Consider the following 17073-nt stretch of genomic DNA (forward strand, 5'->3'; position numbering starts at 1 on the left):
GAAAATTACAGGCCTCTCTCATCTTTTTAAGTGGGAGAACTGTCACAATTGGTGGCTGACTAAATACTTTTATGCCCCACTGTACATATTCAAACAATAACATGCCAAGACTGTGCAAAGCTGTCATCAAGGCAAAGGGTGGCTACTTTGAAGAATCTCAAAAATTCAATATTTTGTTTAACATGTTTTTTGGTTACTACATGATTCCATATGTGTTATTTCATAGTTTTGATGTCTTCACTATTATTCTACAATGTAGAAAAAAGTACAAATAAAGAAAAACCCTAGAATGAGTGGGTGTGTCCAAACTTTTGACTGGTACTGTGTGTGTATGTGTGTGTGTGTGTGTGTGTGTGTGTGTGTGTGTGTGTGTGTGTGTGTGTGTGTGTAATATATATATACTTCCAAGACATATCAACTATGTTAACTTAGGAAATCTGAAAACATGAATGAGACTTGTGTACATTGCCTATAGATGTGATGCATGTTCTTAATCTCTCTGTATACATTCAAGCAACCATGACACACCATCCTTAATGCATACAAAACCTACCTCCTCTGAAGGCTTTGCAGTAGGTCAGAAAGGAGAGCTGGAAGAACAGTGCACAAAGTAGGTCTGCCCGGCCTACAATCCCTGCCACCTGAAAGAGAGAAAGAGGGGTTTAATAAATCTTCTTATGGCTTGGGGGCAGTATTTCGACGTCTGGATGAGACGCGTGCCCAAAGTAAACTGCCTGTCACTCAGGCCCAGAAGCTAGGATATGCATTTAATTGATACATTTGGATAGAAAACACTAAAGTTTCCAAAACTGTTAAAATAATGTCTGTGAGTATAACAGAACTGATATGGAAGGCAAAAACCAGAGGAAAATCAGTCCAGGATTGTTTTTTACGTGAGTCTTTTCAATTGAATGCCTATAGAGTAACTAATGGGTTAGGACCCAGATTGCAGTTTCTATGGCTTCCACTAGATGTCAACAGTCATTAGACACTGTTTCAGACTTGTTTTCTGAAAAATTAAGAAGAATGAGACCTTTGTCAGTGAACTATAGAATCATGCAGTGCTGGTATGCGCACGCTTCCTTGTTTTCCTTTCTATTGAATACGCTATTGTCTGGTTGACATATTATCAATTATTTAGACAATTGACAACCTGAGGATTAATTATAAACATTGTTTGACATGTTTCGACGAACTTTACGGGTACTATTAGGATGTATTCATCTGCATATTTTGACTGCCTTTGAGCCAGTGGATTACTGAACAAAACGCGCCAACAAAACTGGGTTTTTGGGATATAAAGAAGGACTTTATCGAACAAAACAAACATTTATTGTGTAACAGGGTCTCTTGTGACTACAACCATATGAAGATCTTCAAATGGTCACTATTTCTGACTTTTGTAATTCCTTTACTTGGTTGTAAAATGTTTGTATGTTTTTGTACGCGGGGTATGCTTTCGCCGTAAAGGCTTTTTGAAATCTGACAAAGCGTCTGGATTAACAAGAAGTTAATCTTTAAACCAATGTATGACACTTGTATTTTTTTATGAATATGTATTATGACTATTTCTGTATTTTGAATTTGGCGATCTGCAATTTCACCGGATGTTGTCGAGGCGGTAGCTAGCGGAAGACTTCGCCAGAAAGGTTAACTGCTGTATGAGAGACAGAATTCCGTCATTTGACATGTCCAGTTAAAAATCAACACCTATTATCTAATCTGCCCCTGGACTCTTCGGGTAGACCAGAAATGATGAAGGCAACTGTGTCAGCCAACAGATTGTCGGAATGTATATTTTAACAACCTGCACATGATCAAATGCAATAACGCAAATACACCATCTTTCTGTATCTGCTCCTGTACTGTATATAACAGCCTTACTGACAGCAGCCAATTAACATCCAGTGCAGGAGACTCTCATTACTGGCCTGTGTGTGCAGTGCATGTGTGTGTGTCCCTCTCTGTCGGTGTGTGTATGTGTGAGAGAGAGTATATTGCATATAGTGTGCATGATTTATACTGTGTCTGTATAGTGTGTACTGCATACGTCCTGGAATCCTGGGGGCTATCTCCTTTGATAAGTGCAGCAGGCCTTGGGTCTGTGGTCTGCCCGCTCCCACCCCCAGGTCTCCCTCAGCCTGTTGCCCTCCCTGATTAAAGCCAGCCGAGAGCAGGGGGGGTGCAGCCCTCCAGCCGGGCACCGCAGCCCTCACACACCACAACCGGGTATGAATAAGCTTTTAATAGTCTGGGCCTCGCTCAAAACGCACACCTTTTCGATGCACACTCCGATTGAGATGGACCTTTGTTCCTGGCATGGCTCTAACGCATGTTTAATACAACAAACACCCGTGGATGTTGGAACACATGTAGTGATGGGAGGCTGTTATTATTTTGGAAAGTAAGTAAAGAGATATTGTTTGCCAGAGGGGGAATCATAGAATTGGACAAAGTCTATCAGTTTTACATATCAAATGGTACACCAGATATGGCCGCCGTTACACGATTATCTACCACGGAATATATATTTGATTAAGGACGTCCCTTCTAGTCCATTCTGATTCTATTGAGTTAACAACCCAGTGTCATCATAGCTCCAGTGCCGGAGTTTGGTTTTGGTAACAGCACTGCCGACTCCGGACTATGCATTGCCCCTTGTGATGGGTCCGGGTTCAATCCCCAAGACTCCCACTTTTCATATTTGCGTACAGTACCCATCTCATAGGTCTCCTCCTCTCATCTCAGTCGATCTCAATAAAAAAACAAATATTATGTGATAGACACGCATAGTACCTCTCTGTGTGTTTTCACTATTTCTTACATCCCTCCTTTCCATACAATGTTTGTCTACTTACGCTTTCGGTGTGAACGGGGTGCGCTGCAAAGAGAAGACCAGCCAGGAGAGAAGCTTTGGGTGCGTGGTTGAGCCTGTTCCCATTCCCATCGTATGCCAAGCCACCGATCAGTACGGAGAACATGTCGATCATCAGCGCTGATATGAGACTGTGCAGGCCGATGTTCAGCACATGGAAGCCTACTGGGTGCAGCCCACCAGCAATGAGGTAGTTAAGCCTGGGTCCATAAAAGAGATGACAGCATGAATTCTACAAACAAATTGAAAAAATATATATCAATAATACAAAATGATATCAACAAAGCACAGACATGTACAGTTGAAGTCAGACGTTTACATACACATAGGTTGGAGTTATTAAAACTTGTTTTTCAACCATTCCACAAATTTCTTGTTAACAAACTATAGTTTTGGCAAGTCAGTTAGGACATCTACTTTGTGCATGACACAAGTCTTTTTTCCAACAATTGTTTACAGACAGATTATTTCACTTATAATTCACTGTATCACAATTCCAGTGGGTCAGAAATTAATATACACTAAATCGACTGTGCCTATAAACGTCTTGAAAAATTCCAGAAAATTATGTCATGGCTTTAAAAGCTTCTGATAGGCAAATTGACATCACTTGAGTCAATTGGAGATGTACCTGTGGATGTATTTCAAGGCCTACCTTCAAATTCTGTGACACTTTGCTTGACATCATGGGAAAATCAAAAGAAATCAGCCAAGACCTCAGAAAAACAAGTCTGGTTTTTGGAGAAATGTCCTCTGGTCTGACGAAACAAAAATAGAACTGTTGGCCATAATGACCATCGTTATGTTTGGAGGAAAAAGGGGGATGCTTGCAAGCCAAAGAACACCATCCCAACCATGAAGCACAGGGGTGACAGCATCATGTTGTTGGGGTGCTTTGCTGCAGAAGGGACTGGTGCACTTCTAAAAATAGATAGTACCATGAGGTAGGAAGATGATGTGGATATATTGAAGCAACATCTCAAGACATCAGTCAGGAAGTTAAAGCTTGGTCACAAATGGGTTTTCCAAATGGACAATGACCCCAAGCATACTTCCAAAGTTGTGGCAAAATGGCCAACAAAGTCAAGGTATTGGAGTGGCCATCACAAAGCCCTCACCTCAATCCTATGGAATATTTGTGGGCAGAACTGAAAAAGCGTGTGCGAGTAAAATGGCCTACAAACCTGTCGCAGTTACACCCAACTTACTATGGGAAGCTTGTAGAAGGCTACCCGAAACATTTGACTCAAGTTAAACAATTTAAAAGGCAATGCTACCAAATACTAATTGAGTGCATGTAATCTTCTGACCCACTGGAAATGTGATGAAATAAATAAAAGCTGAAATTAACCACTCTCTCTACTATTATTCTGACATTTCACATTCTTAAAATAAAGTGGTGATCATAACTGACCAAAGACAGGCAATTTTTACTTGGATTAAATGTCTGGAATTGTGAAAAACAGAGTTTAAATGTACTATCAAAATGGCTTAGCTTGAGATATAATGGGACATTGTGTACTTACTTGATAATACAAATACAGTACAGAGTCAAAAGTTTGGACACACCTACTTAGTCAAGGTTTTTTCTTTATTTTTACTATTTTATATATAATTTACAATTGATAGGCTAATATTGTCACCCATCACACTGTTTTTGATTTAATCTTGTCTTTACATATACAGTACTAGTCAAATGTTTGGACACACCTACTAATTTTCACTATTTTCTACATTGTAGAATAATAGTGAAGACATCAAAACTATGAAATAACACATATAGAATCATGTATTAATCAAAAAAGTGTTAAACAAATTTAAATATATTTTATATTTGAGATTCTTCAAAGTAGCCACCCTTTGCCTTGATGACAGATTTGCACACGCTTGCCACTCTCTCAACCAGCTTCATCTTGAATGCTTTTCCAACAAGCTTGAAGGAGTTTCCACATATGCTGAACACTTGTTGGCTGCTTTTCCTTCACTCTGCGGTCCAACTCATCCCAAACCATCTCATTTGGGTTGAGGTCAGGTGATTGTGGAGGCCAGTTCATCTGACGCAGCACTCCATCACTCGCCTTGGTCAAATAGCCCTTACACAGTCTGGAGATGTGTTGGGACATTGTCCTGATGAAAAACAAATGACAGTCCCACTCTGCGCAAACCAGATGAGATGGCGTATCGCTTCAGAATGCTGTGGTAGCCATGCTGATTAAGTGTGCCTTGAATTCTAAATAAATCACTGACAGTGTCACCAGCAAATCCCCATCACACCTCCTCCTCCATGCTGGGAACCACACACGCAGAGATCATCCATTCACCTACTCTGTGTCTCACAAAGACACAGCAGATGGAACCAAAAATCTCAATTTGGACTTCATGTTTTAAAGTAATGATGGACTGTCATTTTTCTTTGCTTATTCGAGCTGTTCTTTCCATAATATGGACTTGATATTTGACCAAATAGGGCTATCTTCTGTATACCACCATTACCTTGTCATAACACAAATAATTTGCTCAAACGCATTAAGAAGGAAATTACTTCGACAAATACATTTTTAACAAGGCACACCTGTTAACTGAAATGCATTACAGGTGACAACCTCATGAAGCTGGTTGAGAGAATGCCAAGAGTGTGCACAGCTGTCATCAAGGCAAAGGGTGGCTAATTTGAAGAATATAAAATATATCTTGATTTGTTTACACTTTTTTGGTTACTACATGATTCCATGTGTTATTTCATATTTTTGATGTCTTCGCTATTATTCTACAATGTAGAAAATAGTCAAAATAAACCCTGGAATGAGTAGGTGTGTCCAAACTTTGACTGGTACTGCATATCTGAATATTTATACAGAACAAAACATACAAACACAACATGTAAAGTGTTGGTCCCATGTTTCATGAGCTGAAATAAAAGATGTCATACATTTTCCATACACACAGAAAAAGCTAATTTCTCTCAAATTGTGCAGAAATTATTTTACATTCTGTTAGTGAGCATTTCTCCTTTACAAAGATAATCCATCCACCTGACAGGTGTGGATATTAAGAAGCTGATGAAACAGCACAGTCATTACACAGGTACACCTTGTGCTGGGGACAATAAAAGGTCACTGAAATGTGCAGGTTTGTCACACAACACAATGCCACAAGTTTCTCAAGTTGAGGGAGTGTGCAATTGGCATGCTGATTGTAGGACACAACTGCATTTTATCAATGGCAATTTGATAAAACACCGTGACGAGATACCGAGGCCCATTGTTGTGCCATTTATCTGCCGCCATCACCTCATGTTACAGCATGATAATGCACAGCCCCATGTCGCAAAGATCTGTACACAATTCCTGGAAGCTGAAAATGTCCCAGTTCTTCCATGGCCTCCATACTCACCAGACATGTCACCAATTGAGCATGTTTGGGATGCTCTGGATTGATGTGTACGACAGGGTGTTCCAGTTCTTACCAATATCCAGAAACGTCACACAGAAGAGTGGGACAACATTCCACAGTAAACAGCCTGATCAACTCTACGTTAGGGAGATTTGTCCCGCTGCATAAGGCAAATGGTGGTCACACCAGATACTGACTGGTTTTCTGATCCACGCCACTACAATTTTTTAAGATATCTGTGACCAACAGACGTATATCTGTATTCCCAGTCATGTGAAATACTTAGATTAGGGCCTAATGCATTTATCTAAATTGACTGTTTTCCTCATATGATCTGTAACTCAGTAAAATCTTTGAAAATGTTGCATGTTGTGTTGATATTTTTGTTCAGTGTACTTCAAATGTATGTGAAAGTAACTTAGAGATTTAAAGTGGTATTTGAACCCAGGTCTGGTTGTAATAGGTGATGTGATTAGTCCAAATATCAGCAACAAAATGAATGATAGCAGTTTGGAATAGAATTGTGAAGGGTTGAGGTCAGGGCTCTATGCAGGCCAGCCAACTTCTTCCAGACCGATCTCGACAACCATTTCTCTATGGACCTCACTTTGTGCACGGGGCATTGTCATGCTGAAACAGGAAAGGGCCTTCCCCAAACTGTTGCCACGATGTTGGAAGCACAGAATCATCTAGAATGTCCTTGTATGCTGTAGCGTGAAGATTTCCCTTCACTGGAACTAAGGGCCCAAACCATGACAAATAGCACAAGACCATTATTCCTCCTCCACCAAACGTTACAGTTGGAACTATGCATTGGGGCAGGTAGTGTTCTCCTGGAATCCGCCAAACACAGATTTGTCCGTCGGACTGCCAGATGGTGAAGCATGATTCATCACTCCAGAGAACACGTTTCCACTCATCCAGAATCCAATGGTGGCGAGCTTTACACCACTCCAGCTGACGCTTGGCATTACAAAATGGCGCCGGATGAAATGGCAGCAGTTTTTCGCGTTATTTGGAACTTATTTTGTACATAATGTTTCCGCAACCGTATCTTACGGAAAAAAAGAGCTTCTGGATATCAGGACAGCGATCACTCACCTCAGATTAGACAAATATTTTTTCCACTAAAAAAGACGACGCTCAAGACATTCTCCAAAAACCCCACAGGACAAACATCCCCGTTATTTTCAAGAAGAAGCGACGTAGGTACAGAGGACAAAGAGCCTTGTCAGGACCCGGCAAAGGCGCCTGGGAAAGCTACTACTACTCGCCAACGTGCAATCATTGGACAATAAATTAGACGAGGTATGATCACGAATATCCTACCAACTTCACAAAAAAAACTATAATATCCTGTGTTTCACGGAATCGTGGCTGAATGACGACATGGATATTCAGCTAGCGGGATATACGCTGCACCGGCAAGACAGAACAGCACGCTCCGGTAAGATGAGGGGGGGTCTGTGCATATTTGTAAACATCAGCTGGTGCATGAAATCTATGAAAGTCTCTAGATTTTGCTCACCTGAAGTAGAGTATATTGTGATAAATTGCAGAGTGTTCAGTAATACTGTCCGTGGCTGTTTATGTACCACCACAGACAGATGCTGGCACTAAGACCGTACTCAGTCAGCTGTATAAGGTAATAAGCAAACAGGAAACCACTCATCCAGAGGTGGCGCTCCTAGTGGCCAGAGACTTTAATGCAGGGAAACTTAATCAATTCCACCAAATTTCTATCAACATGACAAATGTGCAACCAGAGGGAAAACAATTCTAGATCACCTGTACTCCACACACAGAGAAGCGTACAAAGCTCTCCCTCGCCCTCCAATTGGAAAATCCGACCACAACTCTATCCTCCTGATTCCTGCTTTACAAGCACAAATTAAAGCAGGAAGCACCAGTGACTCGGTCTATAAAAAAAGTGGTGCTAAACTACAGTACTGTTTTGCTATCACAGACTGGAACATGATCAGGGATTCTTCCGATGACATTGGGGGGTATACCACATCAGTCACTGGCTTCATCAATAAGTGCATTGAGGACGTTGTCCCCACAGTGACTGTACATACATACCCCAACCAGAAGCCATGGAACACAGGCAACATTCGCACTGAGCTAAAGGGTAGAGCTGCCGCTTTCAAGGTGCAGGACTCGGAAGCTTAGAAGAAATTCTGCTATGCCCTGCGATGAACCATCAAAAAGGCAAAGCCTCAATACAGGGCTAAGATTGAATCATATTACACCAGCTCCGACGCTCGTCTAATGTGGCAGGGCTTTCAAACTATTACAGACTACAAAGGGAAGCACAGCTGAGAGCTGCCCAGTGACACGAGCCTACCAGATGAGCTAAATCACTTCTATGCTCGCTTCGAGGCAAGCAACACTGAGGCATGCATGACAGCATCAACTATTCTGGATGACTATGTGATCACGCTCTCCGTAGCCGACGTGAATAAGACCTTTAAACAGGCCAACATACACAAGGCTGCGGAGACAGACAGATTACCAGGACGTGTGCTCTGGGCATGACCAACTGACAGGTGTCTTCACTGACATTTTCAATTACCCTGATTGAGTCGTAATACCAACATGTTTCAAGCAGACCACCATAGTCCCTGTGCCCAAGAACACAAAGGCAACCTGCCTAAAAGACTACAGACCCGTAGCACTCACGTCCTTAGCCATGAAGAGCTTTGAAAGGTTGGTAATGGCTCACATCAACACCATAATCCCAGAATCCCTAGACCCACTCCAATTTGCATACCGCCCAAACAGATTCACAGATGATGCAATCTCTATTGCACTCCACACTGCCCTTTTCCATCTGGACAAAGGAACACTTATGTGAGAATGCTATTGATTGACTACAGCTCAGCGTTCAACACCATAGTACCCTCAAAGCTCATCACTAAGCTAAAGATCGTGGGACTAAACACCTCCCTCTGCAACTGGATCCTAGACTTCCTGACGGGCCGCTCCCAGGTGGTGAGGGTAGGTAGGTGCATGCTCAGTCCCTTCCTGTACTCCCTGTTCACCCACAACTACATGGCCAGGCACGACTCCAACACCATCATTAAGTTTGCAGACGACAAAAGTGGTAGGCCTGATCACCGACAATGACGAGACAGCCTATAGGGAGGAGGTCAGAAACGTGGTAATGTGGTGCCAGCATAACAACCAAGACAAAGGAGATGATTGTGAACTACAGGAAAAGCTGTAGTGGAGCAGGTTGAGAGCTTCAAGTTCCTCGGTGTCCACATCAACAACAAACTATCATGGTCCAAACACACAAAGACAGTCGTGAAGAGGGCACGACAACGCCTATTCCCCCTCAGGAAACTAAAAAGATTTGGCATGGGTCCTGAGATCCTCAAAAGGTTTTACAGCTGCAACATCATGAGCATCCTGACTGGTTGCATCACTGCCTGGTACGGCAATTGCTCAGCCTCTGACCGCAAGGCACTACAGAGGGTACTGCGTACGGCCAGTACATCACTGGGGCAAAGCTGCCTGCCACACAGGACCTCTACACCAGGCGGTGTCAGGCCCTAAAAATTGTCAAAAGACCCCAGCCATAGACTGTTCTCTCTACTACCGCATGGCAGGCAGTACCGGCTTGCCAAGTCTAGGACAAAAAGGCTTCTCAACAGTTTTTACTCCCAAGCCATAAGACTCCTGAACAGGTAATCAAATGGCTACCCGGACTATTTGCATTGTGTGCCCCACTCCCAAACCCTCTTTTTACACTGCTGCTACTCTCTGTTTATCAGATATGCATAGTCACTTTAACTATACAATTCATGTACATACTACCTCAATTGGGCCGACCAACCAGTGCTCCCGTACATTGGCTAACCGGGCTATCTGCATTGTGTCCCACCACCCACCAACCCTTCTTTTACACTACTGTTACTCTCTGTTCATCATATATGCATATAGCCTGTATTTTAACTGTTGTTTTATTTCTTTACCTACCTATTCTTCCCCTAACACCTTTTTTGCACTATTGGTTAGAGCCTGTAAGTAAGCATTTCACTGTAAGGTCTACACCTGTTGTATTCGAACCTGGACAGACGATTTCTAAGCGCAACGCTCTTGAGCACTCGGCAGTCCCATTATGTGAGCTTACCACTTTGCGGCTCAGACGTTGTTGCTCCTAGATGATTCCAATTCACAATAACAGCACTTACAGTTAACCGGGACAGCTCTAGCTGGGCAAAAAAATGTGATAAACTGCTTTGATAGCAAAGTGGCATCCTATGACAGTGCCACGTTGAAAGTCACTAAGCTATTCAGTAAGGCCATTCTACTGCCAATGTTTGTCTATGGAAATTGCATGGCTGTGTGCTCGATTTTATACACCTGTCAGTAAGGGTTGTGGCTGAAATAGCCGAATCCACTAATTTCAAGGGGTGTCCACATACACTGTATATACAAAAGTATGTCAGGTGAAAATAAAATGTTGAGATCCTGAAACCAGTCAAAGTAATATACCGTACATATTCATTGCCTATCAATTGCAATTCTACAGAGAAGAATAGCACTTGGGACCCACCTCTGAAATCCTCACAGAGAACCAAATTGTGTTTTCAACAATTATCCATCAATACATTCCAAGGTCATCTTGGCATTCTGTTCTTCACAAAAGTTGTTAGGATGAATAGAGGCAGCTATGATCCTACTTTTAGATCTGTCCGTCTTTCTATATATTGACAGAGCTACCTTGCGGAGTCTTGTGAGTACGCACATGAGTTCATGCATGTGTGTATGTCATATGTGTATCCTACCTAAAAGTGAGGACAGTGAGCGGCCTGTAGGACTTGTGGCTGTTGTTGCTGCTCAGGTTACTTCCCCAGAAGTCATTTCTCCAGATGTTGTTGAGAGGCGTGGATGGGATCAGGTCCTGTGGGAGAGACATCAGAAAAGAGATGTGACAAAAACAACTTTAGATGCCTAGGGACATATATTTTATTTTTTTACGCATAGATTGATGTGTGCATGTACAACTTGGAATATGACATACAGTTGATGTCAAAAGTTTACATAGACAAACACATTTAAACACAGTTTTTCACAATTTCTGAAATTTAATTTGAGTAAAAATTCCCTGTCTCAGGTCAGTTAGGATCATCACTTTATTTTAAGAATGTGAAATGTCAGAATAATAGTAGAGAGAACGATTTCAGCTTTAATTTCTTTCATCACATTTCCAGTGGGTCAGAGGTTTACATACACTCAATTAGTATTTGGTAGGATTGCCTTTATATTGTTTAACTTGGGTCAAACTTTTCGGGTAGCCTTCTACAAGCTTCCAACAATAAGTTGGGTGAATTTTGGCCCATTCCTCCTGACAGAGCTGGTGTAACTGAGTGAGGTTTGTAGGCCTCCTTGCTCGCTTTTTACACGCTTTTTCAGTTCTGCCCAGAGGTTTTCTATAGGATTGAGGTCAGGGCTTTGTGATGGCCACTCCAATACCTTGACTTTGTTGTCCTTAAGCCATATTGCCACGACTTTGGAAGTATGCTTGGGGTCATTGTCCATTTGAAAGATCCATTTGCAACCAAGCTTTAACTTCCTGACTGATGTCTTGAGATGTTGCTTCAATATATCCACGTAATTTTCCTACCTCATGATTAGAGGTCAACCGACTAATCGGAATGGCCGATTAATTAGGGCGAATTTCAAGTTTTCATAACAATCGGGAAATCTGTAAAAAAGAAATTACACCTTTATTTAACTAGGCAAGTCAGTTAAGGACACATTCTAATTTTCAATGACGTCCTAGAAATGGTGGGTTATCTGCCTTGTTCACAGGCACAACGACAGATTTTACCTTGTCAGCTCGGGGATTCAATCTGGCAACCTTACGGTTAACTAGTCCAACGCTCTAACCACCTGCCTTACATTGCACTCCACAAGGAGCCTGCCTGTTACGCGAATGCAGTAAGAAGCCAAGGTAAGTTGCAAGCTAGCATTAAACTTATCTTATTAAAAAAAAAATCAATCAATCATAATCACTAGTTAACTACACATGGTTGATGATATTACTAGTTTATCTAGCGTGTCCTGCGTTGCGTATAATTGATGCAGTGCGCATTCGCAAAAAAGGACTGTCGTTGCGCCAACGCGTACCTAACCATAAACATCAATGCCTTTCTTAAAATCAATACACAGAAGTATATATTTTTAAACCTGCATATTTAGCTAAAAAGAAATCCAGGTTAGCAGGCAATATTAACCAGGTGAAATTGTGTCACTTCTCTTGCGTTCATTGCATGCAGAGTCAGGGTATATGCAACAGTTTGGGCCGCTTGGCACGTTGCGAACTAATTTGCCAGAATTTTACGTAATTATGACATAACATTGAAGGTTGTGCAATGTAACAGGAATATTTAGACGTATGGATGCCACCCGTTAGATAAAATACGGAACGGTTCCGTATTTCACTGAAAGAATAAACTTTTTGTTTTTGAGATGATAGTTTCCGGATTCGACTATATTAATGACCTAAGGCTCATATTTCTGTGTGTTATTATGTTATAATTAAGTCTTTGATTTGACAGAGCAGTCTGACTGAGCGATGGTAGGCACCAGCAGGCTCATAAACATTCATTCAAACAGCACTTTCATTCGTTCTGCCAGCAGCTCTTCGCAATGCTTCAAGCATTGTGATGTTTATAACTTCAAGCCTATCAACTCCCGAGATTAGGCTGGTGTAACCGATGTGAAATGGCTAGCTAGTTAGCGGGGTGCGCGCTAATAGCTTTTCAAACGTCACTCGCTCTGAGACTTGGAGTGGTTGTTCCCCTTGCTCTGCATGGGTAACGCTGCTTTGAGGGTGGCTGTTGTCGATGTGTTGCTAGTTCGAGCCCAGGGAGGAGCGAGGAGAGGGACAGAAGCTATACTGTTACACTGGCAATACTAAAGTGCCTATAAGAGCATCCAATAGTCAAAGGTATATGAAATACAAATCGTATAGGGAGAAATAGTCCTATAATTCCTATAATATCTACAACCTAAAACTTCTAACCTGGGAATATTGAAGACTCATGTTAAAAGGAACCACCAGCTTTCATATGTTCTCATGTTCTGAGCAAGGAATTTAAACGTTAGCTTTCTTACATGGCACATATTGCACTTTTATTTTCTTCTCCAACGCTTTTTTTGCATTATTTAAACCAAATTGAACATGTTTCATTATTTATGAGGCTAAATTGATTTTCTTGATGTATTATATTACGTTAAAATAAGTGTTCATTCAGTATTGTTGTAATTGTCATTATTACAAATTTTAAAAACGTAAAAATTGTCCGATTAATCGGTATCTGACTTTTTTGGTCCTCCAATAATCGGTATCGGCATGGAAAAATCATATTGGGTCGACCTCTACTCATGATGCCATTTATTTTGTGAAGTGCACCAGTCCCTCCTGTAGCAAAGCAACCCCACAACATGATGCTGCCACCCCCGTGCTTCACAGTTAGAATGGTGTTCTTTGGCTTGCAAGCATCCCCCTTTTTCCTCCAAACATAATGATGGTCATTATGGCCAACAGATCTATTTTTGTTTCATCAGACCAGAGGACATTTCTCTAAAAAGTATGATCTTTGTCCCCATGTGCAGTTACAAACCGTAGTCTGCCTTTTTTATGGCGGTTTTGGAGCAGTGGCTTCTTCCTTGCTGAGCGGCCTTTCAGGTTATGTCAATATAGGACTCGTTTTACTGTGGGTATAGATACTTTGTACTTGTTTCCTCCAGCATCTTAACGAAGGTTAAGGGATTGATTTCTACTTCATCTCTAGGAGACAGAACGTGTCTCCTTCCTGAGTGGTATGACGGCTGTGTGGTCCCATGGTGTTTATACTTGCGTACTATTGTTTGTATAGATGAACGTGGTACTTTCAGGCATTTGAAAATTGCTCCCAAGGTTGAACCAGACTTGTGGAGGTCCACAATTGTTTTTCTGAGGTCTTGGCTGATTTATTTTGATTTTCCTATGATGTAAAGCAAAGAGGCACTGAGTTTGAAGGTAGGCCTTGAAAAACATCCACATCTCCAATTGACTATTGATTATCAGAAGCTTCTAAAGCCATGACATAATTTTCTGGAATTTTCCAAGCTGTTTAAAGGCACAGTCAACTTAGTGTATGTACACTTCTGACACACTGGAATGATGACACAGTGAGTTAAGTGAAACAATCTGTCTGTAAACAATTGTTGGAAAAATTACTTGTCATGCACAAAGTAGATGTCCCAAAAAGTAGATGTCCAAAACTATAGTTTGTTAACAAGAAATTTGTGGAGTGGTTGAAAAACGAGTTTCAATGATTCCACCTCGGTGTATGTAAACTTCCGACTTCAACTGTAAGTATACTCTGTACTGTATGCAGTATGTACTGTGGCTGTGAGGTTATTTTAGCTGTTGAAATTATGCACACAATATAGACTTTGAATAGATCACGCTTTTATAGACACTGCATCCTTGAAGATGTACCTCGGAAGATGTAGTGAGTATGTGATAAGTAGATTATTACCTTGTTATTGACAATGGCTTCAGAATCATCGAACACAAAGTCTCCATCATAGCTATTGATGAAGCAGAGCAGTGCCACTAGTGCCACAGCGATCTTGGCATGGAATGGGGAAAGCTTTGGTAAAGGTATCTGTTGGTCCCAATTCATTTCAGTCTGTGCCATGGTGCATAGGGTCTTTGGTCATGCTGCATCGTCACCTATTCCCTACAGGAAATGGGCATGGAATGGTGTGATAAGACTTTAGTGTAGGTGGCAGAATAACAATAGCCTACTCCTTACAGTATTTTTTGGGCTTTACCTTGTAGAAAATGAAGATATTGGTTGACTATTGTTATTTGTACAATATTACGATTATAGAAATATCCTCACATATCAGTCTTTTCTCAAGCTACAGGAATTGTAGGGACACGCACGTAGAGCATGCATACCTCATTATATTGGAAGGCGTTTTGGAGGACGCGCACGTAAGCATGAGTTCCATTGCAGCGGCTTGATAGTTAGCTAAAGCTGGCTGGCTAATCTTACTAAAGTAATTTAGTTTCAAGCATAATCAGAGCAACTGCTAATAAAGCCAATCATATAGCCTTCAGGCAAACTAAAATTATTGCAAAGGTTGCCAAGTGAAATACTGCTCGCTAACTATTAGCCTGCTAACGTTAGCTGATGCTGTTAGCCGGCTAGCGGCAACTAATGTGACTCCTACGTCTGCATATGCACCGAAAGAAAACACTGAAAAGGCGGCGAGAAATGCAGGTTGACCGTCACGTACAACGCTAAAAATATGTCAACACTGTCTGTCTCTAGTAAATACACAACTCGCGACTGTATGCATGCCTGATACTTCCTCGTTGGCTGGCGCGTGGAATTAATTTGGATGGTGACGTAGCAAAGTGGATGTCACGTGACAACACAAGGGCTGAAGAAGTGGCGATATCTAGTTATATTTAGATGCAGCTAACAGCTTAGATACATATATGAATAGATGTTTTACCAATAATGTATGTTTTGCAGTATCTTTCCTTTGAAGTTTTTGAACAATTGATGGTTCTTACATAGTCTATTAGCACCTGCAATTAATCTTAAAACAAAACTCAATTACCATATACAATGTCTAGTGGCATTTGGTCTCTGAATATAGGTCTTAGATTTTGGTATATGGATGTAAATAAGAATGCAGAGTATTTGACATTCTGAACATTGTTATGATATAACAGTCAGTTACCCTTTTACAGAAAACATTGGCCTACAATGTGGAAGAAACTACCTGCCCTCCAGTGCACCCGATGTCAAAGATGCTGGAGGAAACAGGTACCACCACATTACATTACATTTAAGTCATTTAGCAGACGCTCTTATCCAGAGCGACTCCACTCGAGCCACTGCCTGTTCACCCCGCTATCTTCCAGAAGGCGAGGTCAGTACAGATGCATCAAAGCTGGGGTTGAGAGTCTGAAAACAGCTCTAGGCCATCAGACTGTTAGCACCAGTCTCAACGTCAACAGCGAAGAGGCGACTCCGGGATGCTGGCCTTCTAGGCAGAGTTCCTAACACTTTTTTCCAATCTTCCTCTGTCCAGTGTCTGTGTTCTTTTGCCCATCTTAATATTTTATTTTTATTGGCCAGTCTGAGATATGGCTTTTTCTTTGCAACTCTGCCGAGAAGGCCAGCATCCCGGAGTCACCTTTTCACTGTTGACATTGAGACTGGTATATTGCGGGTACTATTTAATGAAGCTGCCAGTTGAGAACTTGTGAGGCGTCGGTTTCTCAAACTAGACACTCTAATGTACTTGTCCTCTTGATCAGTTGTGCACCGGGGCTTCCCACTCCTCTTTCTATTCTTGTTAGAGACAGTTTGCACTGTTCTGTGAAGGGAGTAGACCACAGCATTGTATCGAGATTTTCAGTTTCTTGGCAATTTCTCACATGGAATAGCATTCATTTCTTCGAACAAGAATAGACTGATGAGTTTCAGAAGAAAGTTCTTTGTTTCTGGCCATATTGAGCCTGTAATCGAACACACAAATGCTGATGCTCCAGATACTCAACTAGTCTTAAGAAGGCCAGTTTTATTGATTCTTTAATCAGGATAACAGTTTTCAGCTGTGCTAACATAATTGCAAAAGGGCTTTCTAATGATCAATTAGCCATTTAATATGATAAACTTGGATTAGCTAACACAACATGCCATTGGAACAACTGAGTGGTGGTTGCTGATAATGGGCCTCTGTACGCCTATGTAGATATTCTATTAAAAATCAGC

General features: G+C 41.4%; 1 protein-coding gene across 3 annotated transcripts in view; it reads right to left on the reverse strand.

Moving 5' to 3' along the window:
• tmtc4 (transmembrane O-mannosyltransferase targeting cadherins 4) overlaps positions 1–15677 on the reverse strand; it is a 42597-nt gene extending 26920 nt beyond the window's left edge. For 2 of the 3 annotated variants that reach the window (XM_064975661.1, XM_064975659.1), the window contains exons 1-5: positions 15240–15677; positions 14812–15015; positions 11065–11180; positions 2859–3075; positions 550–641 (exon numbers count right to left, since the gene is read on the reverse strand). In XM_064975661.1, the coding sequence (XP_064831733.1) occupies positions 550–641; positions 2859–3075; positions 11065–11180; positions 14812–14973 (587 nt within the window). In that variant the 5' untranslated portion in view covers positions 14974–15015; positions 15240–15677. Of the gene's footprint in view, positions 1–549; positions 642–2858; positions 3076–11064; positions 11181–14811; positions 15016–15109; positions 15188–15239 lie in introns of those variants that run through there. The other variant, XM_064975660.1, reaches the window with a different exon arrangement.
• Between the last annotated feature and the right edge of the window lie 1396 nt (positions 15678–17073).

This window comes from Oncorhynchus masou, chromosome 10 (genome assembly GCF_036934945.1).
Source record: "Oncorhynchus masou masou isolate Uvic2021 chromosome 10, UVic_Omas_1.1, whole genome shotgun sequence".
Lineage (NCBI taxonomy): Eukaryota > Metazoa > Chordata > Actinopteri > Salmoniformes > Salmonidae > Oncorhynchus > Oncorhynchus masou.